This window comes from Juglans microcarpa x Juglans regia, chromosome 2S (assembly GCF_004785595.1).
Source record: "Juglans microcarpa x Juglans regia isolate MS1-56 chromosome 2S, Jm3101_v1.0, whole genome shotgun sequence".
Classification (NCBI taxonomy): domain Eukaryota; kingdom Viridiplantae; phylum Streptophyta; class Magnoliopsida; order Fagales; family Juglandaceae; genus Juglans; species Juglans microcarpa x Juglans regia.
Window position 1 is genome coordinate 8459706 of NC_054597.1, and position 22112 is coordinate 8481817.

General features: G+C 32.8%; 2 protein-coding genes and 1 pseudogene across 5 annotated transcripts; 1 reads left to right on the forward strand and 2 right to left on the reverse strand.

Annotated features, from left to right (window-relative positions):
* The first annotated feature begins 1004 nt into the window (after positions 1 to 1004).
* On the forward strand, positions 1005 to 3646 carry LOC121251958 (pentatricopeptide repeat-containing protein PPR5 homolog, chloroplastic). Of its 2 annotated transcripts, none has more exons than XM_041151380.1 (2): positions 1005 to 1409; positions 2226 to 3646. In XM_041151380.1, exons 1-2 carry the CDS (start codon positions 1164 to 1166, stop codon positions 3336 to 3338), a joined length of 1359 nt encoding a protein of 452 aa, XP_041007314.1. In that variant the 5' UTR covers positions 1005 to 1163; the 3' UTR covers positions 3339 to 3646. The 2 variants fall into 2 exon arrangements, with proteins under 2 accessions (XP_041007314.1, XP_041007315.1); XM_041151381.1 differs by having other exon boundaries at positions 1285 to 1414; positions 2098 to 3646.
* Positions 3647 to 4139: 493 nt separating this feature from the next.
* LOC121251959 lies at positions 4140 to 9816 on the reverse strand. 3 transcript variants are annotated; one of them, XM_041151383.1, is made up of 7 exons: positions 9734 to 9816; positions 6711 to 6851; positions 5816 to 6154; positions 5661 to 5707; positions 5413 to 5466; positions 4588 to 4720; positions 4140 to 4375 (listed from the first exon to the last, which is right to left on the reverse strand). In XM_041151383.1, the coding sequence occupies exons 2-7, from the start codon at positions 6835 to 6837 to the stop codon at positions 4359 to 4361; spliced, it is 717 nt and encodes a 238-aa protein (XP_041007317.1). In that variant the 5' UTR covers positions 6838 to 6851; positions 9734 to 9816; the 3' UTR covers positions 4140 to 4358. The 3 variants fall into 3 exon arrangements, with proteins under 3 accessions (XP_041007317.1, XP_041007316.1, XP_041007318.1); XM_041151382.1 differs by lacking the exon at positions 9734 to 9816 and having other exon boundaries at positions 6711 to 7010; XM_041151384.1 differs by lacking the exons at positions 4140 to 4375; positions 4588 to 4720; positions 9734 to 9816 and adding an exon at positions 4779 to 4893 and having other exon boundaries at positions 6711 to 7010.
* Positions 9817 to 21118: 11302 nt separating this feature from the next.
* On the reverse strand, positions 21119 to 21699 carry LOC121253325 (annotated as a pseudogene).
* Positions 21700 to 22112: the final 413 nt, after the last annotated feature.

Consider the following 22112-nt stretch of genomic DNA (forward strand, 5'->3'; position numbering starts at 1 on the left):
ATTTTATTATTATAATATATTATATATTTTTTTTCATTTTATTATATTTTTAATATAATATATAAAAATTATATTTTTTATTATTGCATTTGTATTATTAATGTCAAATGTATGTAGTAGATGCTAATTGTAAAATATATATAAAAAAATTGATTTTAGCAAAAAATTAATAATAATAAAATAATAATATTTTATTATTATTTTGTCTCAAATATGCATAAGCTAATGTGGAAATTTTGTTTGAATGACAAAATGGTTATACAAAATAGATAATTTTATATATGCATATATATATATAGACCAATACTAATGTTCATAATGCGAAAAGGGGCCACAATCATAGCCACCCCATAGGTCGATGTGGTGGCTGAATTCAGCCATAGCATGATTGCCCCGGCACCTGGAGCATCCTGAGATGGCCGGATTTCTCCCCTCATGTTGGCCAGACTACGGGAGGCCGTAAGATTTCTACTTCCTGCCCAAATATTTTTTTATTTTTTCTAATTTTTTTTTAGAGAATGATTCGTTCAATTTTAAATATGCAAACTTCACTCATTTCATTTAAAACAAAAATAAAAATAAAATAAAATACTTTTTTACAATAGATTCTATTTTTTCAAATAAATTGCCTGGTGTTTACATACCTTGATATCTAGTATTTTTTTTTTTTTTTTTAATGAAAGGTTATTTTTTAGGATAATTTAACTTTAAAAAATAGAATTCTTCATGTATAATCCGTATTCTTTATGGTCTAAAATGAACGAAATTAGTAACAGATAAAACATTTATCAATTTTATTATAAGTTTAGGTGTTGTTTTTCAAGAAATTTGTTTAGGAAGCAAATCTCAATTGAGACATATATGGTTACTGACCAAATTTTCTTTAGAGAAATATAGATATTTCAGCCCTCACCGTTATTTCTTTTAACCCCACAAGATTTTTCATAATTAGCTTTGACGCCTGCAGTCTCCTCAAAATTTAACATCCAAGTCCTAAATCGCCCTGCAAAGTTGGGAATCTCTCTAACCTATCCAAATGCTTCTCTCAACTCCCAGAGCACAGCAATGCTCCAAAATCTGTCATCTCCCGCTCTCCAGCCCTCCTCTGCGTCCCCTTCTCCATTCACCCACCATTCTTCTCAAAATTACAGCCACGCCAAACCATGGCCTCTTCAGAAGAGACCCTTGACCCGACTCTCCTGCGCCTCGAGCCGACCCAAGAGGAAAATGGTTCCCAGAGCGAGAAATCGGAGGCTGAACAGCTGGTCCGGTCGATCATGTGGAATATGAATGGGAAAGAGCCGGTTTTGAAGACTTTGAACAAGTACGTGAGGGTTGTGAGAACTGAGCATTGTTTTCTTCTGTTTGAGGAGCTTGGCAAGAATGACAAGTGGCTTCAATGCCTCGAGGTTTGTTTCTCCAACTCTCAGGAATTTTTCGTTTAACCTAAGCTTCTGGATATTTAGGATTTTAGGCTTTTTAAAAATAAGTAAGATAAGTCCTATCGATGGTTACCGAAAGAAAAAAAAAAAAAAATATATATATATATATATATATATATATATATATATATATATGGAGAATACATCAGATGCACCTAATTGATAGAAAGAAAAAAGAACAACAAAATTTCGAGGCTTAATCTAGAAAGACATAAGTTGGCTGCCGTCCAATGATAAAGAGAATGGAAAAGAAGGCCTTGATTTAGGATAGAACTTATTTGTATAGCATATCCTCATTCCTCACTGGAGTTTCTATAACTTTTTATTTTCCCATGTGCACTAAAGGCGCATTGTTTATAATGAAAAGGATGAGAGTAAAGTGGTAAAGTGCCCAAAGTTTGAAGCAGAATTGTTGTTAGTTAAAGTTCATGGATTTTTAAGAGCCATTTTGTGTAGGAAGTTAAAACAGTTTGTGTTCTGTATTTGTGCAATTGCACATTACGTGTTAATATATTTTTTGACTCCAAAAGTATAACTTTACTGTTATAATTTTTATAATTAGATCAAAGCTGTATGATGCATCTAGTTTAGAGCCATTATGTTACTTTCATAAGTTCATAATATCTGTTGAACTTCTTGTTAATGCTTAGTTTAGATAGATTTTAAGTGGACTTTTATATAACACAAGCTGGCTAAGACACATTGGATACAGTGTTGGCATCACTGTTTGAGGGGACATTTGTTAACATGAGTTGTTGCTTCACTCACGAATGCCACATTCAGGTGTTCAGATGGATGCAGAAACAAAGGTGGTATGTTGCTGATAATGGTGTTTATTCGAAATTAATATCAGTTATGGGAAAGAAAGGCCAAATCCGAATGGCTATGTGGCTTTTCTCTGAGATGCGTAACAGTGGGTGCCGGCCTGACACTTCTGTATACAATGCACTCATAACAGCGCACCTACACTCACAGGACAAAGCAAAAGCTTTGGGCAAGGCACTTGGGTACTTTGAAAAGATGAAAGGGATTGAATGGTGTAAACCAAACACTGTAACATACAACATTCTTTTGAGAGCTTTTGCTCAAGCTCGAAATGTTGAGCAAGTCAATGCTTTGTTTAAAGATCTTCATGAGAGCATTGTTTCCCCTGATATTTATACGTATAACGGCTTGATGGATGCATATGGGAAAAATGGGATGATCAGAGAAATGGAATCTGTACTTTCTCGCATGAAAAGTAATCAGTGTAAGCCTGATATAATCACTTTTAATTTGCTGATTGATTCGTATGGGAAGAAGCAAGAATTTGATAAGATGGAACAAGTGTTCAAGAGCTTACTGCATTCCAAGGAGAAACCAACACTGGCTACATTTAGCTCCATGATAATTAATTATGGGAAGGCGCGTCTCCGGGAGAAAGCAGAAAATATCTTCCAAAAGATGAAAAATATGGGATATACCCCTAGCTTCATCACTTGTGAGAGTCTAATCATGATGTACGGGTTGTGTGATTGTGTTTCCAGGGCTAGGGACATTTTTGACGGAATGGTTCAATCTGGGAAGGAAATGAAGGTTTCTACCCTTAATGCCATGCTCGATGTTTACTGTATGAATGGTTTGCCCATGGAAGCTGATATGCTTTTCAAGAGTGCCAAAGGCTTAGGTATTGTTCCCAATTCGTCAACATATAAACTTCTCTATAAGGCTTACACCAAAGCCAACACGAAGGAGCTTTTACAGAATTTGTTGGAGCATATGGACAGAGATGGGATTGTCCCTAATAAGAGATTCTTCTTGGAGGCTTTGGGAGTGTTTCGGTCTTTACAAGCAGGTATGGAGACTGCAACTGCCACAACCGTTGTCGGCAGCCCACTGGGTCGTTCAAAAACATAGATGGAAGAAGTTGCTAACTTGGTTTGTTGATTCCTTTGGCCATTCGTCGATTAAACTGAACTATAGAGCAAGGTGAGTATACGTAATGAAAGATTACCAAGTTTAGCACTTTCTGGACTTCTGGATTACCTCAATTTTCCAATATTAGGCGGGCAATGTGTATTCTCGCTTTTTGTTTCATTCTTTATCATTATATTATGTACAGGGCCATCCTGATTTTCTTTATGTAACACATCTTCATGCTGTAGTGCAGTTTCAAAAACTATTCTTTGCATGTTTGAATTATTGTAAAAGGGGGGCTTGTTAAATGGTGCTTGATTCAATATTTTTTAAGCCGTCAGATGTGGAATGATTGCAACCATGGGGCTTTGGAAAAATCAAAGAATCTGAAATTTTATCAAGGAAATGGACGTTGCAGAGAAGAAAAGAAAAAAGAACAAAAAGAGCAATAGATCTTGAGACAACCAGAAGAAGATTCATTTTATGAGGGATTATTCGATTCAAAACTCCTTGCACTATTATAGAGTTCAAATATTACCGAAGTACGCAGGTTAGAGTTGGGTTTTATTAACAACCCTGCTTATTACTAAAGAATTATTATTTTTTGCATTGAACAACAACCCATCATTTAAAGTTTATCTCTCATTGGATTGCTCTGGGAGTAAATCCAATCTTGATGGAAACTGATTTCAGAGATTAGAAGTAAAATGGCATCTTTCAGAGCAACTGTCTGACCCTCTCTGGCGGTTCTAAGTAACGGCAGTCAACATAACTGGAACTAATCAATTTTTTTTTTATATATATATAAGCCCTTTGCATAAGAGTATAAACAAGAAATTACATGGACCCAGACAAACAAGAAATACACGAGTATACTTAAAGCTAATGAAGGTAACAGTGAATTGCAACAAGAGCAGCTTCGGCTATTACAATAGTCGGATAGGCACATTCAAACGGTCAATGAGTTTGCATGTATTTGCGAATTCTTAAACCATAATTGACCAATTGAACTGAAGCCAGTCAACCCTCTTCGGACTCTGCAGAACAATTCCCACATCAGAACAAAACTAAGAAGAATACCAGATTAGGGATGCATTGTTCCCTCTATTCACTTCACGGTGATAAGAACATATTTTCCACAGCATCGGGGGATCAAACCAAGTTAAATTTTGATATTTCCAAAAAGGTTTTACCCCTCCCCAATGCAGTATATCAAGAGTAAGAGTAGATGTAGGTACCGAGTCCGTACCATGTATGGCTTCCATGTTATCTTCCTTGTAGACACCAAGGGGTGACCCATGGACTGAGAGAAGCATCTCGCCAGGCTTAGGCAGCCTCCGTGTTTTGGGTGTCATCCCAACAGACAATCTTTGGCTACTCACCTGCAAAGACAATGGGGGGTCAATGTCACCCATGAGAAAACTTAGCATCCCACACCATAATTTTTAGCCATCCAAAACCCCCTTTAGCTATAAATTATGATTTACAGCACCTCCCACAAGACATTTCTCAGTATCAGGGATGTCCGTATCCAGAAAATTGTTTCACTCCCTCCCTGCTGATAAATTATAAATATAAATACTAGAGAAACAAATCTGAAACATGGAACCTTTTATATTTATGTTTCGTACCCAATTGAAGTCAATAGCTAGTTATCCTTTTACAAATGAACTGCTGTTATTTATAATCGAAGTCCATACATACAAAAGCTCTAGTACCAGCACAAACTTCCAGAGGTCCCTAGAGTTCCAATTCAGAAAACTAGATGGGTTTTTTTTTTTTTTTTTATAAGTAAAATAAGATTTTATTAAACTAAGTAATTAGGCATAGCCCAAGTATAGGAGTATGCAAGACAAAAAAAGGGAGCATTTATTTAGCGGATTGTAGACACTAAATTTGCATCATTTGAAAACGTCTACAAGGTACTTCAATAAACTTTTGGCCCTTCCTACTTATTTCAACACACGAAAGGAGCTTGGTTTTATGTGAAACAAGATATCATAAAGCAACATTCTAATGAGATGGGAACTAGTTGCAAAACAAGATATGCGAAGATGGTCAAGAGGAGACAAACCCCAGGAGTTCGAAGACCATCTTGCATCCCAAGCATCTGAGTCTCAGATGGTTCCTACAAAACAAGAAAGTACAGGGGCATTTTTTATAACATCAACAAGTCTCTGGAATGTGCTTTAATAATTTTATCGCATTGCGTATAAAATAATCATTTCAATATCAAAATTAACCATTTTATTATCTAGGGTTAGGTGCATCCAGAAACCCTTCAATTTGTTCGCATTAAAAATAAATAGCAAGAGAACATACAAAGTCGCCTATCTGTAAATTACCAACACCTAGAAGGCTTGTTTTCACTGCCACCAATCAAGCACTCTAGTGAGATATGATCAATGAAAGAAATCAAATTTTAAGTGAAAAGAAATATAGATTTATTCATCAGAAGACTGTAAATTTACTGATACCCGCTTTGCTAGAAAACTCAACGCCACCCAAAGAAGCAGTAGCACCAGAGCAGTCCGGATAAACCATGGACAATCGACGCAAAATAGAAGCATGTAAGTCTATTCCATCATTGGGGTTCATATATAAATTACTGTTCTCATAATTCCATTGCACTTCAAATTGTCTGTTTCCTTCATTTCCAACAACTGAAAGGTTTGGGAGGTTTTCTTTAAAAAATTGTAGTGCAGGGCTTTGCAGTTGCTCCTTGCTGAAATATGAGCGAAGCAAACGCAGTTCAGTCAGCAGATGTTCAATCTCCACATCACGAATAGCCCTAATGGCAGAACTTTGTCGTTCGACTGTTGGAAACGGGGGAAAAAAAAAACAAACAAACAAACAAACTGAGACACCATTCTATAATTACTTTGATGTTTTACACACTACAAGATCCAAAAGGTTCAATGATATTTGCTCAAATTCAAAGTGCTTATAAAAACTAAAATTTAGATAGAAAGGAAAGACAAGGCTGAAAAAACATAGTTTCCTAAAGAAAATGAAATCGAACGCATTGTATTCCAACAAAGCAGAAGCAAGCTCCCACCCCCCCCCCCTTCCCCCCAAATAGAGGAAACTAATTTGCGATAGCATTAGCCTCCACATGGTTTGAAGCTTTATCGAAACACGAAAACCATATCATGTGTAACACATCATTCATGCAGGTCTGATCCACAAATATCTTTATATGTATGTATATATTGATAAGTAGGTCAGATCCACAAATATAATCGCTACAAAATTAGGTTTGGACTCATGTTTATAAGAAAATTACCAAGTTTACCTAAGATCTGGGCTTATCCAAATAGAGGCAAAGAGAATGTAAAATAACTGTAATAAAAATCCAAAAAAAAGGCATACTTTCCTGGTCTGTAAAAGCAACTTCATCCTTTTCGATTTGTGCCTCTGTCTCAACAGCACCATTTCCACCATTCAAAGGTGAAGACGCAGATTTGTTGACAGTTTTCTTGGCCCTTCGCCTTGCCATATCCACACACAATTCTATCTCACCCAAAACAAAGATTAACATCGATTTACCAAAATTTCATTTGAACCCGAAACCCTAATGTCTAAAGATCAAGAAGTAATTCATGGGTGCAATGCAAAGACAACAAAGCATAAAATGAGAGAAGAAGACAATAAAAGGCTCAAATGATGATTACTGGTTGGGGTGTAACTGGTCCGGTCCGGTCCGGTCCGGTTTTAAACAAAATTTAGAACCGAACCGGTATGTACCGGTTTTGCATTTTCAAAAACCAATTACGCACTGGTTACCCCCACTAAACTGGTACTTCCGGTTTTACCGGTCCGGTTCGGTCTGGTTTTCCGGTTTTAATCATCTAGCATAAAAAAATTCTGCCATGAAAAAACTGCTCCCATGTAAAAAATCTGCTGCCATAAAAAATGTGCTATAAAAAATCTGCTATAACAAAAAAAACTGCTATAGAAAAATCTGCTATAAAAATATAAAATCTGATAAAAAAAAAAAAAAAAAAAAAAACTGTAACAACAAAATATACCCTAAATCAGAAGCTCATTAAAGTTTTTACAATATGCAGTTATGCACATATTGATACCAGTTCACAAAAAATACACAAAAAAAAGAAGGATCAACCAAAACTGACATTTTTTATAAGTGTTCAATGGACACCAAATAAAATGATATAAAGGAATCTCAAGTACATGAATTGCAACGACAAGCCAAAAGGGCAAAGTACCCTGCCTCTCGCTACATAGCACAAGAGAAAAAGCTTCTGAGTTCCTTATATCAATACACACAGAATAAAGATTAATAGAGAAAGAAAAATCATCAATGCAATAACAGAAAATTCAAATAGAGAATACACGCAATGCAAGAAAGATCAAAAAGAATACACACAAAAAGAATACACTCAGAATACACACATAAAGAAATTCAAATAGAAAATACACACAATGCAAGAAAACATTGTAATGATTCAAGAACACACAAGAAAACCAAACCAATAGAATCACTGATTGACATCCATGCAACCCAAAAAAATTTATCAGGTTCAAATCTACTAACAGATATAATACAGATTCAGCTTGATGGGGAGCTATACAAAATAAACTATAAAATATGAACCCTAACCAGATTTCGAAATCTGTAAAAAACCCTAAATCTCAAATCTGTAAATTCGATAAAAACCCTAAATGATATGAATCAATTAGCAATGAATTGAAACATTGTAATGATTCATGAAGTAAATGTAAGATTTTGAAGATTAAAAAGCATATATATGTTCACATACCGATTAGCTCGCCGAGAGAGGGGAAAACAATATCTGTGATTCTGTAGCCTCGCGAACAACTGGAAGTGGAGGAGAACAGAACGGACCAATAGTGTCGACAGCGAGGGGCTGTTGACGGCGTGAGAGAGGGGCTGCAGGGACTCGGGGCCTCCAGAGGTAGAACAGAGATGGTCGAGCGCCCGGGGGTCGGGGGGGGTGGGGTTGGGGAGGGCGAGGGTGAGGGTGATGTAACTGTAATATATATATATATGGCACCATTAAACGACGCCGTTTGGCCTTTGGGACTAAAATTTAGTCTATATGCATAATATATAGTATAGTATAGTATAGTATATATTAATTATATATATAGTGATATTAATATATAGTATATATAGTATATTATAGTATATATTATAATACTAACTATATATAGGGGCGGCTCAATACAAATTGAGGCCTAAGGTAAAATTTAAGTGATGTATTCATAAAAATATAAATTATTACATGGAATAATTTTCAATAAAATAAGATTTTGTTTAAAATCTTTAAATAATTTTTTTTTTTGAATTTATATTTAATACAACAACGTAAAATGAGGTCTCAATACAAATTTTGTACCTCAATTTAGCAAAATCTTAAAAAAAATATTTAAAATATAAATAATTCATTGTATTAAATATTAGATTTAGTATTATGAGGCCTTGCATACATTAAAAAATATAAAAAATTATTTAAAATTTTATTTAATAAAATGTTTTTTATTTTTATTTTTTTAAAACATTTAAAAAATATTTCATTTTTATTTTTAGAGGCTTTAAATAGAGTAGGGATCTTAGGCAATAGTCTAAATGGCCTTGCCATTGAGCTAACCTGACTATATATTATACTATTCTAGTGATACTATTATAATAATACTATATACTATATTAATGCTAATACTAATACTATATATAGTTATAGTGATTTAGTATAACTATATAGTATATAATATAAGTATAACTATAGTCTATATAATATAAGTATAACTAGAGTTTATATTAAACTATAAGTATAACTATAGTTATATTGAGTTTGTTAATTGTTATATTAGTATTTGTTAATTGTTATAGTGAGTTTAATTTATTATAACTATGTTATTGATAGTATTATAGTGATAGTATTATATAGTGATTTATTATAGTGATAGTATTAGTATAGTAATTTAATATTAATTACTATATCATTATTTTATATGTGATTTAGTATAGTGGTTGTTTAGTTATATATAATATATCAGTATTAGTTATATATTAGTATAGTTATAAATAAAATGTTATTAATAATTTAAATATATATTTTATGTTTAAAGCATATGATAAATTAAATTTTAATCTTTAAGATTAAACTTTTATTTTATAAATTATAATAACATTATCTTATATATAATTATATTAATAACATATTATCAAATAAATTAGAAATGTTCATATTTAATATTATGTTATAATTTATAAATTATAATATGAAATTATTTCATATACAATTACATATTATATATAAAACTTATATATATATAATTTCATATATAATTATATATTATATATAAAACTTATATAATATATATATATATAAGTTTACACACCTAATTACTGGTCCGCACAGTACTCTTGCGAAAATTTTAAATTTCGTTATGATTCCGATCCAGATACTAAAATGGAATATTTCCAAATATTTGGGAATAGTCGATATATCTTTTTCTCTATATATAAGAGTATTCTCATCCCATGCCCTATTTCAATATTATCCCGGGAATTATTTAGGGAAAAGCTGAAAAACCTCCTCTCATCTCATTCTCTATTTTAGGATTTTGATTTAGGGGATGAATAGTAGTTTCTCAAATATAGGAAATCACTATTCATCTCCTAAATCATCTTTTATCAATATTTTATTCTAATAAATAAAATAAATAATTCTTTCAATCATCTACACTTTCTCTCATACTGATATTTTTTATAATTTTAAATAATAATTTTAAAAATAATTTAAATAATTACTAAAATATAAAAATATTAATTTTAAAAATATTATCATACCCGTAAAAAAATAATTTAAATTTTTTTTTAAAATATTCACTAGTAATAATTCAAAACGTAAGAAGAAATATTGAGTAGTTAAGTTTGTAATTGAAAGTGAAAGAAAAAAGTAATAAATAAATAATAGAAGAATATTATTTCAATAAAATAGAGAAATGATAGAGAATGAGATGTAGAATGTTTTTTTAAGATGAGTAAAATTTATGATAAAATTATAAGGAGTCATTTTTAGCTAAAATTTAGGAAAAAATTTAGGGAACCGGATGAGAATGTTCTAATAGCGGCAATGCCAGAAACAACAATATTTTTTGTCTCATATTTTTTTTTTCAATTTTGCCTTTTTTTTTTTGTGTTTTTCTATTTTATCCCTACTTTTTTTATATTTTGTTCGTGCTTTTACAATTTTACCCCTCCTTTTTATTTGTTTACCCTTTTTATCCCTATGTTTGTCTTTTCTTATTTGTGATTTTACGCCCCTCAGTTACATTAGCAGTGGCTTCTTGACTATTTTTCCTTTATGTTCAGATTTAAAGGAAAAAAAATCAATTTTGAGGATTGGAGATACAAAAAGGGTAGGTATTAGATCATACACATACATAAATTAAACCAAACTCAAAACAATCTTCAAAAAATATTTTCAGATCTAAAAAAAAAAAAATAATTTGTTCCACAAATCCAAACAAAATGCCTTCAAATTTCAATAAATCCAGTAAATAAATCATACCCACTCAGATTTGTACAAAAAAACAATTACAAAAAATACCACTTAGATTTTTCTCACACCATTACAAAAAATACCACTCAAATTTGCACAAAAATAAACAAAATCAAAAAGGAAATCATACCCATTTTGTCCCTTCTCCAATATTCCTTCGATGGGCTGCCATGAAAATATTAAAATAAAAAAGAAGAAGAATTAGGGGAAGGAGGAAGAAGAGAGCCTCTGATTATTCAAATCTCAAGTCGGCAAACCAATGATAGACCGTGTGACAGACACAATCAAAAGTGTCATGTTCTCCAAGACAGCAAATTCTCATCAAAGCCACCATAGTCTCCCTTCCCACAACCTACTTTTCTGAAATCAATGATCGAAGATACCAAGGAGAAGTCGGAATACCACTTGGAAACTCAGAAGCTGCCGACTTTGACTCTGGCCAACCAAATCCACCATGCACAGCGTCCCTTTCTTCTTCGTAAGACCTCGCTGATTCCTCTCTCTCTTTTCTTCATTGTGTTTGCTCAACCAAATGACTAAAAAATTATTTTTTTTTTTACCAGAAACTACTGTCACCATCGTTCTCGACTCAACCACTAGGAATCCGCCGTCCTTTACCCATTCTCAGCCAGCCACCCACATCTGTCGTCACATCTCCATTCATCCCCAGTAAGCTTTAAATCCCGCTGTCGCACGACTTTCCCTTCTCTAATGTAGGTGTTTTGGTTCTTTTAGTTTTTTGTGCCTTATGTTTCATATTTCCCTTTTTGATTTTCAGCTTTCCTAAAAGGTGCATGCATGTTTTTTGTTATTACAAAAACACCCTTCAACCCATGGCCCTTAGAATTTCGTAGAAGCCTCTTGAAGAAAATCGTTTTGGCTAATTACGTTTGTGCCCTTTGGTGTACATGGTAGGTCGTATGTTCTAATCCTAGGTCATTTACATAGGCTGTGCTTAGATTTTAAATGGGACTTGTGTTTTTAAATTAGGTTGGACCTAGATGTATGTTCATAAAACTGCTATGATGTAGTTTATTAGGGCTTTGTTAATTGAATAAATACTTAGCCTAGAGATCTATTTTTCACAAAAAATACGCAAGGGATTTAAAGTATATTTCAAAGTATAGTACTAAGCATTAAATTTATGATTAGGCTATAGTATTATGGGGTTTGTTTAATTCCATTATTTATTTTTTCTGAATTTTTTGTTAAAATTATTATGTTATACCTTAAACAGAAAATCAATGAATATATTATAAACTTTAAATAATATTACCATCTATTAATCTTAGTATAATCAAATATTTATTAGATTATTTCTATGATATGATTTTAATTAATTAGAATACCACGAAGCGCTTTCTTAGAAAGTAACAAACTGTATTTAGTGTTTTGTATAAATTTAGAAATACTTTCTTATTTCCATAGTATGAATTTGGCTGGTTTGTTATACAAAACCAAACTATCTCATTTTATCTCATTTCATATAATCATTACAACTTTTCCAAACTCTCACACAAAATATAATAAATAATTCAATCTTTCAAATTCCAAAATAAAAATTATATTATATCACTATTTTATTCAATTTTTAACAAAACATCTCATCTCATCTCATTTGAATTGAATAACCAAACAAAACCTTGTTTCGTATAAATAACAAACTGTGAAATAAAATTTTAGAAGCAGAGCTACTAGGTAAGTAATTTGCTTATGCACCAAACTTATATGGACCTGTCACTTCTCTTAATTTTGTATTAGGTTTATTTTAATTTGTATAAATCTATGACGTGTTTCAACTTTGTATGGATTTCAATTCTCATTTTGTTGTTCATTGTGGAGTGACAGATAGCCACTTTATCCACTTTGATTAAGGATAACTTAACTCATCTCAAACCAATCATTGATGAAACTTAGGTCTGATTTGGATAATAAGTTGATCTCATTTCATTTCATCTAATCATTATAATTTCTCCAAACTTTTAAATAAAATATAATAACATATGCCTTTTTTATTTATTTACCAAGTGCTATGTGCAAGGGGCATACGCGCCTTGCACTTAGCTCCTCACTAGTGTGTGTGTATATATATATAATATCTTCAGTGTGTTTTGGTTGAACCTTTTTCTGACGGTTTTATCTCTCTCAATGATTTGTCTATTTTGTCTCTTAGATTTGTAAGTTTATTTGTCTGCCAACTACTTTTATTGTCTTTTTACAATGGATTTTGTCTGAATTTAAGCCCTATTTGGATAGTGAGATGAGATGGTTTTAAATGAAATTTGAAAATTGAATAAAATATTATTAAAATATTTTTTTTTAATATTACTATTATTTTGAAATTTTAAAAAATGAATTATTTATTATATTTTTAGTGTGGGACTTTAGAAAAGTTGTAACAACGAAATGAGATGGTTTTTATATCAAACGAGGCCTAATTCTTCCACAGCTCTTTTCCCTCTTTTACTCACACCTTTCCCATGAAAAATTTCCTCTCTCGTATTTTCAATATTCTGTGTTTCCCAATTCCTCATAGAAATCAGACCAAACCAAACATGAAATCAGACCAAAACCAAACACAATATGTAATATATACTTAGATCTGAAAAAAGAAATCGTGTTGGAGGATTCACGAAACAGAGAGAAGGGAGATCTGAGGGATTCTTAGACCCACCCCCACGACTTGCGATGTCATTCTTTCTCTTCAAACCAAACACAACTTTTTGTGATTTTGTGGAGGTGGCAGTGACAGTTGGTGTGTCACAGTCCATGAATGGAATACATGGGTCATGGGTCAGTTTGGGTCTATTACTTTACTTGTTGTTTCCCTTTTATGTTATATAAGGAAGTGGGTCATTAGAGCAGTTGATTCGTTAGCTTGTTATTGCCCTTTATTCAGTCCATTAGTTGTTAATTTGGGCTCATGTTTTACCAAGGCTAAGGCCTTTTTTCAGATGTTTGGCAAAACTCTAGCATATATGCTCACTGTAGCTACCAAAAATGGATATTCAGAAAGTTAATACAAGTTTATTTCCTCTTCTCTTATCATTTTCTTCTTTTCTTCAATGGAGGTGCTCCCTTCAAAGTGAGCAATTTCTATATATTTCTCTGTAAGCAACTTGAGATGTATTACAAGTAATATCCAGAGTTAGTTTTTCCTTGGCATCGGCTTCATCAATCCGTAAAAATGGAAAACATCATCTCATCCTTACTCAATATCAAAGAGCTGATGGAACAAAATCTTCAACGCTTTTATGTTCTTCAACAACATTTGAATGATTTTCGGACAAGCCACAACAAAATGCATCAAGTATTTCAACTGTCTCTCGATGAATTTACTAGCAACTTTCAAGAAGGCTGCAACCAATTGGAGGATCGCGTCTGTGAAATACAAGGTGAGGATGCAGTTGTTGTGGAAGAAAAAGAAGTAATCACGCTCGATCAGATCGATCAAATTGTTCTTTCTCAAGTTTCCATAAATTCCTTTAGAGATCCGAAACCATTTCCATCATCTGATTGCCCTCTCCTCTTTCCATCTATTTCTACAATCTCTATGTTTCTGAATTCTAATTACAATCAAGAAACTTCATACGGGTGTTTTGAGGATGCAAATCTGGCTCGTTCAACTTCATTGGAATCATGGTTTGCTTCCAACATTGCTCTACCTTCCACAGTCCCAACTGAAACGGATGAACTAGGATACCAAGATGAAACCTTCGATCCAGGTTGTGAGTTAAGAAAGCGAATGAGGGTTTTGGAAAAAGATAAGGACCACGACCTCCAACTTGATTCCTCCCTCTGTTACTACATCTCTTGGTCCATCCTTAACCGCCTCCGAGATTCAATGGCATCAACGACGGCAATCCCTCCCCCATTTTCTCCATGCCAGCTGATCTGCACCATTCCCTTTCCTCGATCAGTCTTATAGCTCAGAAAGAGAAATCCCTCCCTTACCATCTATCTAACCCATACAACATTGTGGCAACAGAGGAGGCCCTGAACCAGTCATTATCACCTGGATTTGATAATTTCGGGCCATGGACAAATATGAGAATCTTGAAAATATAGAAAATTTAGGGCCATATACTTCCAACTGTACCCATCTATCTTGAAAATCAAAAAGGTAAGAAAATCTTTGTTTTCTTTATGCTTGATGTATTGCCACTAAGGGATATTGCAATCTATGGTGGAGGCAATGGTGAGGTCCTGCGGGTAGTTTTTCTCCTTTCATCTATTGAGCATATTGGTATTCATCTACCGGACGAGAAGATCACTTGGCAGTGGCTTCTTTTTATAAAGTCTTCTCGAAAGGGTAATTTGCTGCTCTATCACTAGGTCAAAGTTGTAAATGTAAAAGAGTTGAGTCTAGCCCATAAGGTGTTTGTTGGAATGCCGGATAAAGAGTTGAGTCCATCCTCAATCTTACTTGAGTTTGAGAATGTGTTTCAGTTAATTGGTAGAAATGATCTGAGTAACAGCCAAATCCCAGGAAAGTTAAGAAAACAAAACGTGGCTATTAGATTGGCTGAGTATATGGTAAAGGACTTGAGAATGAGGGCGGATGTCTTGGTGGGTGGTAGGACTCACTTGAGAACAAAGAGATTGAATTTTTTGCTTTGTAACTTTCGGCAACATCTACATGTATTGGGGGTCACTATCATATTTGGGACCAGAGGGGTTACTTATTGTCTATGTTTTTCCAGTTGACTAAATTCGTATCTCCACAAGCTTGCAATTAATCTGATCCCATTCCCTCGTTGGCACCCCTTCATGATTACTATTTTCAAGCAACATGCAGCTACACTAGCAGTTCTTAATGCAAGGTACAAATCTCTTACAAAATTGGTTGAGTCTTTGAATTCAACTAATCTAAATGAGGCGGTTGTGGCTGAAATTCTGGGGCTTTAGGAGCTAGAAATTTGGAACAATATGATGTAATTGTGAAACCAAAAAGGGAAGCGATGATTGATGAAGAGTTTGGAAAGTATGGAGATTTAGCTATAGTAGTGAAGCTGTTTGATGAAATGCCGCTTTATGGGGCTAGGCACCGACAAGAGTTCCACCATGCGAAGTTGTGTTGGCTAACAATGTTGGACACGTTGTGGCAAGGTGCAGCTATCTCCCTTATCTCTCTCTTTGGGTATTGGTGCAACAACATTGATATACCAAATCTAGAAAATCTTTGGATACTTGGAATGGATATTTTGGTCAATGTAAACTTGGCCATGAACTTCATTAGGTGGGCTTGGATTACTCCTGCAGCCATTTGGGGATCTATAACTATTACTTTCATTTGTGATGTCATCCTTAATGCTCTATCCTTATTGATTGACTACTGGGCAATCTTTCATGTTGCGGGTCCCGTCGCATTATAGTTATGCATAAGTCCTCATTTTGTCGTAAGGTATATTTATCCATACCATAATGTTTTGGTGATGGACTTACTAGACCCAGTCTTGTGGATCTTTTTGACTTATGTGGTAGGAATCTTTCTTTGGAGATGGTTCTTATGCTTGCAGATCAAATGAAAAATCCTGTTGAATTTGTTCATCCTAAATCATTTCTGCATCTAGATATCGAGATATCATTTCTAAATCATCGGAGGAATGATTTAGAATCCCTTGGATATGTCTTTATGTACTTCTTGAAAAGAAATAGTCCTTGGCAGGGATTGAAAGCAAGAACTAAGAGAGAAAGGTATGACGAAATTAATGGAAAGAATATCCTTGTCTTTCACCCCGGTGATGGAAGCACTAGGATTCTAAGGGTTCAACAGCTTCTTGAGATCTATTATGGAAGTATATCCGCACCTTGTAGACAAGGTATTTTGAAGGAGAAGGGTTTGTCACAATCTATGAATGGAATACGTGGGCCATGGGTCAGTTTGGGTCTATTGCTTTACTTGTTGTCTCCCTTTATATTATGTAAAGAAGTGGGCCATAGAGTAGTTGAGCCGTTAGCTTGTTATTTCCTTTTATTCAGTCCGTTAGTTGTTAATCTAGGGTCATATTTTATGCAAGGCCTTTTTCAGATGTTTGGCAAAACTCTAGTATATATGCTTACTATAGCTACCGAAAATGAGAATTCAGAAAGTTAATACAAGTTTATTTCATCTTCTCTTATCATCTTCTTCCTTTCTTTAATGAAGGTGCTCCCCTCAAATAGAGAAGAGAGAAGAGAGTCTGATAGAGTGACAAAGAGAGATGAAAGAGAAGAGTTACCCTGGGTTCTTGCGACGTCGTTGGCAAAAGTGGAGGAGGCAATGAGCCGTCGTGGTGGGGAAGAAGGAGAATGAGAGAGAGGGAAAGAAGAAAAAAAAACTAGAGTTTGAAGACAAAGACGGTGATGACCCACAAATGGAAGAGAGTTTCGGTCAAGAGTGGAAGAAGGGGAAAGAGAGGGGGGGAAGAAGAAAAAAAATCTAGAGTTTGAAAACGAGATGATGGGGGGTTGAGAGAGAGAATCAGAGAAAGAGAGGGAGGGATGTGAGAGAGTGAGTATGGGGGTAGAGAGAGAGACTAGGTGATGGATGGGTATGCGATAGAGAAAATTCAGATTTGGGTGGAGGCCTGGGTCTTTATGTGTGGGCTTTTTTTTTTTTTTTTTTTTTTACACAATGGAAGAGAGAGAGAGGGTTTTGAGAAATGGGAGTGTGTGGTTTTGTTTGGGCTCTACAGACCAGACCACTTAAGAATTTATCAAAAATACTCAATTTTTTTTTCTTGAAAAATGATAGTACATTTCCATAAAATTCTTATAAAAACAGAAACTCTTAAAAAAATGAACTTTAATGTTGGGCAACATTTTATTTTCTTTAACTTTGACCCCTGTGAATATTTAGGTGATTTGTTACATTTTAGCATGAATATGTAGTTGTTTATATCTTAATAAATATTTGAGTATGAATATTTTGGTGATTTATTTTAGTATGAATTTGTTACATTTTATTTTTAAAAGTACATATCTTAATAGATGAATAGGAACAAATCATTAACAAATGCAAATAATAATAATAATAAGAAGAATAATAATAATTTATTCATTAACCTGAAATTATTTTCGAAAGTTGAAGCTGATTTACAGTTTGAATTGTATTACAATTTCTTTATTTTTTTTTCTTAGTGTAAAGGATGGGGCTTTACATTATTTTTATGTGGTCAAATTATTTAACACTTAGTACTATAGTTTATATTATTAAAATTGATACGTTACATATTTATTCTACAAATAAATAATATATAACATACGCATTCAATTCTAACTGTTAGGAGTAATAATAATAGGTGAAGTAGTATAATTATAAATTTTCAAAAAGAATTAAATTATAACTTGTTGATAATTTAAATATATAAAATGTCATTATTAATATTTTACTTTGAGAAGTGTGAGAATGTAAAATTAATTAATGCTTTGCATTTTTATTATTTGGTATAGTGTCTTTGAAGAATGAAATAAATTAATAAAAACTTTTCTCGTTCTATCGGACATTATATAGCTTTTGCTTTTGATTATTTTACATGTGAATAGTTATAAATTTGGAATTAAAAATTTTTTGTGTTTTATTCATGTTTAAAAAGAAGGTTATGAAAATTTTTGAAGTAAGTTAAAATGATATGGTTTGGATTCTCAAACTAAAAGTTAAAATGCCTTTGGAGTGGTGCAGTGATGAAAATCATTGATGAAAACTATAAACATCAATATATCCAAAACAACAATGGTTTAAACACATTTGTTCACCAATTTAAGGCTAAACTTCATATTACTTGTAATTTATTTTATTTTTCTATAATTCATTATGTCTACTTTCTAAATTAATTTGTTCATTTAAAAAATAAAACGTTTTGTAGAATTAAAAATCGTTTATACCCATAGATCTATTTAAGAAAAAACTTTATCTATTCTATTTAATTAATTCAAAAGAATTTACTTAGTTTAACAAATGATTTGTTTATACATTTTCATTAATTCATGCAAGATCATCTACTACATCTCCAAGATATTGCAGCACAAACTTTATAAAATGAATGGATTATCCATCTTGGTACAGAAGTAAATCAAATCAACTTGGACAATCGCATCAAAAGAAATTGAACGTCCACTCCATCAATCCCATCAATGAAACAATGGCATAAACCCTTTAAGTCTTTTGTCAACAAACTTCCTAGTGTTGTAATTATATAACTAGATAAAACACTGACTTGCATGGATCTTTCACTTTTGTTAACTTTATATTAGGTTTACTTTAATTTGTCTAAATTCATGACTTGTTTTAACTTTGTATAGATTTTATTTGTCATATTTTTGCAACTGGGCACCATTGCACGGTGTGCCCTTACTAGTGTGTGTATATATAAACAATTATATATATAAAATCATATTTCAAAATAATATCAATATCTTAAAAATATACTAAACTGAAAAACTCAATAATACTTTTTTTTATAAGTTAAAAAAACTCAATAATAATTCTCAATAAAAGTCTTAAAAACACATAAACTCAATAACACTTTTAAGTTATCAATCCAACTGTTAAATAAATAATCACTCATCTTCATCTAAAAGACAATAAGGATCAACCAACAAAATGTAGAACCCTTTTTTTTTTCCCTACAAATTATAACTTATATTATTGGATATGTAAAGTTCTCATAGAGCAAGGAACGACAAAAGTGAGTCACTCTGCATTTTTCAAGATGTACATCGTGCTGGAAGAAGGCATTTGAAATGCGCAGAGAGAGATGGAAGAAGGTAAGTTTTGTACCATGAATGCTATCTTTGACATGGACACATTGTCTAGAAAATGGATCCTTTACTAGTAATGAATTCTGTTATAAAAATTGAATCCTACATGAACAAAACAGAAATGTTTAGTTTAAAATTTGAATCCCACTGACCAAAAAATGGACCATTTGCTGAATATTAATGGATGAACAGTTTAGGCATAGATTGGGCATGAAATGATTTTATATATTCAAATATTTGAGAACCAGTAGCGAAATAGTTCGAGTCTCATAAACGAGATTCTGGCCTACAGTAATGACTACATTTGAACAGAGATACTTGTAGGAGAACTTCTCTCATACGATAACATACATACATATATATATATATATATACATATATACATAAATGCACAATGAAATGAATAGATAAGTTAATCCGAAAACCCATAAAAAGAATATAATCATTCGGGGATTGAGGAAGAAACCTGTAGAAATCAGTTTGGTTCCTCGACAAAGACTAGAAGAAAGATGGAAGAAGTAAATGGGTTCCTGCAACAGAGTTGATTGCGTTTGTTCCAGCTGCGACGGCTTGAGTGTAGAGGTGATGACGAGTGAGCAGAGTCGAAATGGAGAGCAAGAATGAATTTTGAGGATTAGGGTTCTGATTTTGCAAAGAAGGCGAAGAAGTAGAAATGAACTGGAATTCCAATTTTGTTCCTCAATTTTCGGAATTGAAGACGATGAAAGCAGATTTAAGTTTTGACAAGCAAATAATAATTCAATTTTTTTAAAATTTTTAAATAATAATAATATTAAAAAATAATATTTTATTTAATTCATCTAAAATTACCTCATCTCACTATTCAAATCAGTACTCAATATATTTGTCTTTATTGGATCGGGGCCATCGGGCTGCTGAATAAGAAATAACGGGCCCCATCCATGATTCGAATACCAAGCCCGGCTGTTCTTGAATACGGGTGGGCTAGGGATAAAGCACAAAGCTGTGGTAGTCTGGCAGACTTGCCCCAAGTTGAGTTTGATTACTTTTCTAGATATTGTTTTGTGTCGGACAGTTCGTTTAAAAAAATGAAATTTATTATAAAAAATTTAATTTATTTTATGTGGATCCAGATTTTTTTTATATTTTTAAATAAAATGTGCAAGACTTATATATTCTCTAAGACTGTATAACTTATTTTATTTTGTCTCGAAGAATCATTTCCTTTATCTTATCTATAAAAAGTTTAAAATATATAGAAATGTATAAAATTTTTATTTCTATTTTTAGCCGTTCGTTTTTTAATTAAAATATATTTTGAAAACTTTTATCAATAAAACCTCGAGACTAAAATGTGTCTTACAATAGGCACGATGTCAGTTCAATATTTTTACTACTCATCATTCCTATTTTCCATACATATTATATTTAGAAAAAAACTATATGCAACTGCCCAGTGCACACGCCGGATAACCTCCACCTAATTTAATAAAACACACCGTTTTATGTAGAAGTTAGGCATATTGGACTTCTCCTTGGACTTCCTTCCTTGGTAGAAATATCTCCAGCATTACTCTAAAGGGCAAAATGCTGCTTCAAAGCAGCTTTAGTTGCTCCACTGGCAACACCAAAACGATCGTGATAGGCTCCCCAAGCAAACTACAAAACGAAAGCTGAAGGAAACAATGGGGAAATTAGGTCCATCAATATTTCAAAATTATTCATAAGATCTGCGATTAAACGCCACATTTGAGCATTGCTATCCAGGTTTGAGCCCTGGTAGAATATGAATAAAATGCCTCCAAACATTCTAGTTAGGTCCCTAAAAAACTATTGAAATGTGGTACCAATTACAGTCGCAGATTTCTCTCCAACTCCAATAATACTAAGAAGAGCTTGTGTCAAGAGCATGGTCCGAATGTACGTTGAAAGGCCCTGCAGTGAATCCCAAACCTTTGGATGGAAAGAGAAGGGGAAGCGATAATGGTGGCAGTTCCAAATAGCTGGGTAGAAGAAGAACCATTCCATTCTTCTAAGATGACTTCCGTAGAAGATGATTTTGATGCTTCCATGAGAGAACTGAGTCAAAGTCCCTCTGTCTCCATTTGATCCAACGAAAAGGAGAGGACCTCATCAATTCTAGTGTTGCCAAAAATGTTAAGCATTTTGAACTTCTCTTTTTCTTTTTTACTTTCTGACATATACTCACGTACCATATCAAGCGGTTACACGCCGGTTGCAAATCTTGGTTGTACGTAGCAATTCTCTTATATTTATATTTATTTTTTATTTTTTTTAAATTTTTTGATTTTATTATTCTTAAACTAATTGAGTTTTTTTATTCATTATTCGTGTACTATATATTTAATAAGAGAATAAAAATTAAAAATGATGAGTAGAGTTTTTATTTAAAAAAATGATAGAACAAAAAAGAACAAAAGTCAAATAGTGAAGCATTTAATATTATATTTTATAGAAATAATATAACATATGTTTT

Bases quoted from the DNA above. Each gene is read 5' to 3' on its own strand.
- LOC121251958 (XM_041151380.1), top strand. From the start codon at position 1,164: ATGGCCTCTTCAGAAGAGACCCTTGACCCGACTCTCCTGCGCCTCGAG. The intron at 1,410-2,225 runs GTTTGTTTCTCC...TGCCACATTCAG, and splicing joins AGTGGCTTCAATGCCTCGAG to GTGTTCAGATGGATGCAGAA.
- LOC121251959 (XM_041151382.1), bottom strand. From the start codon at position 6,879: ATGTTAATCTTTGTTTTGGGTGAGATAGAATTGTGTGTGGATATGGCA. The intron at 6,155-6,710 runs GTATGCCTTTTT...CGTTTCCAACAG, and splicing joins TGCTTTTACAGACCAGGAAA to TCGAACGACAAAGTTCTGCC. The intron at 5,708-5,815 runs GTATCAGTAAAT...GATTGGTGGCAG, and splicing joins TGAGTTTTCTAGCAAAGCGG to TGAAAACAAGCCTTCTAGGT.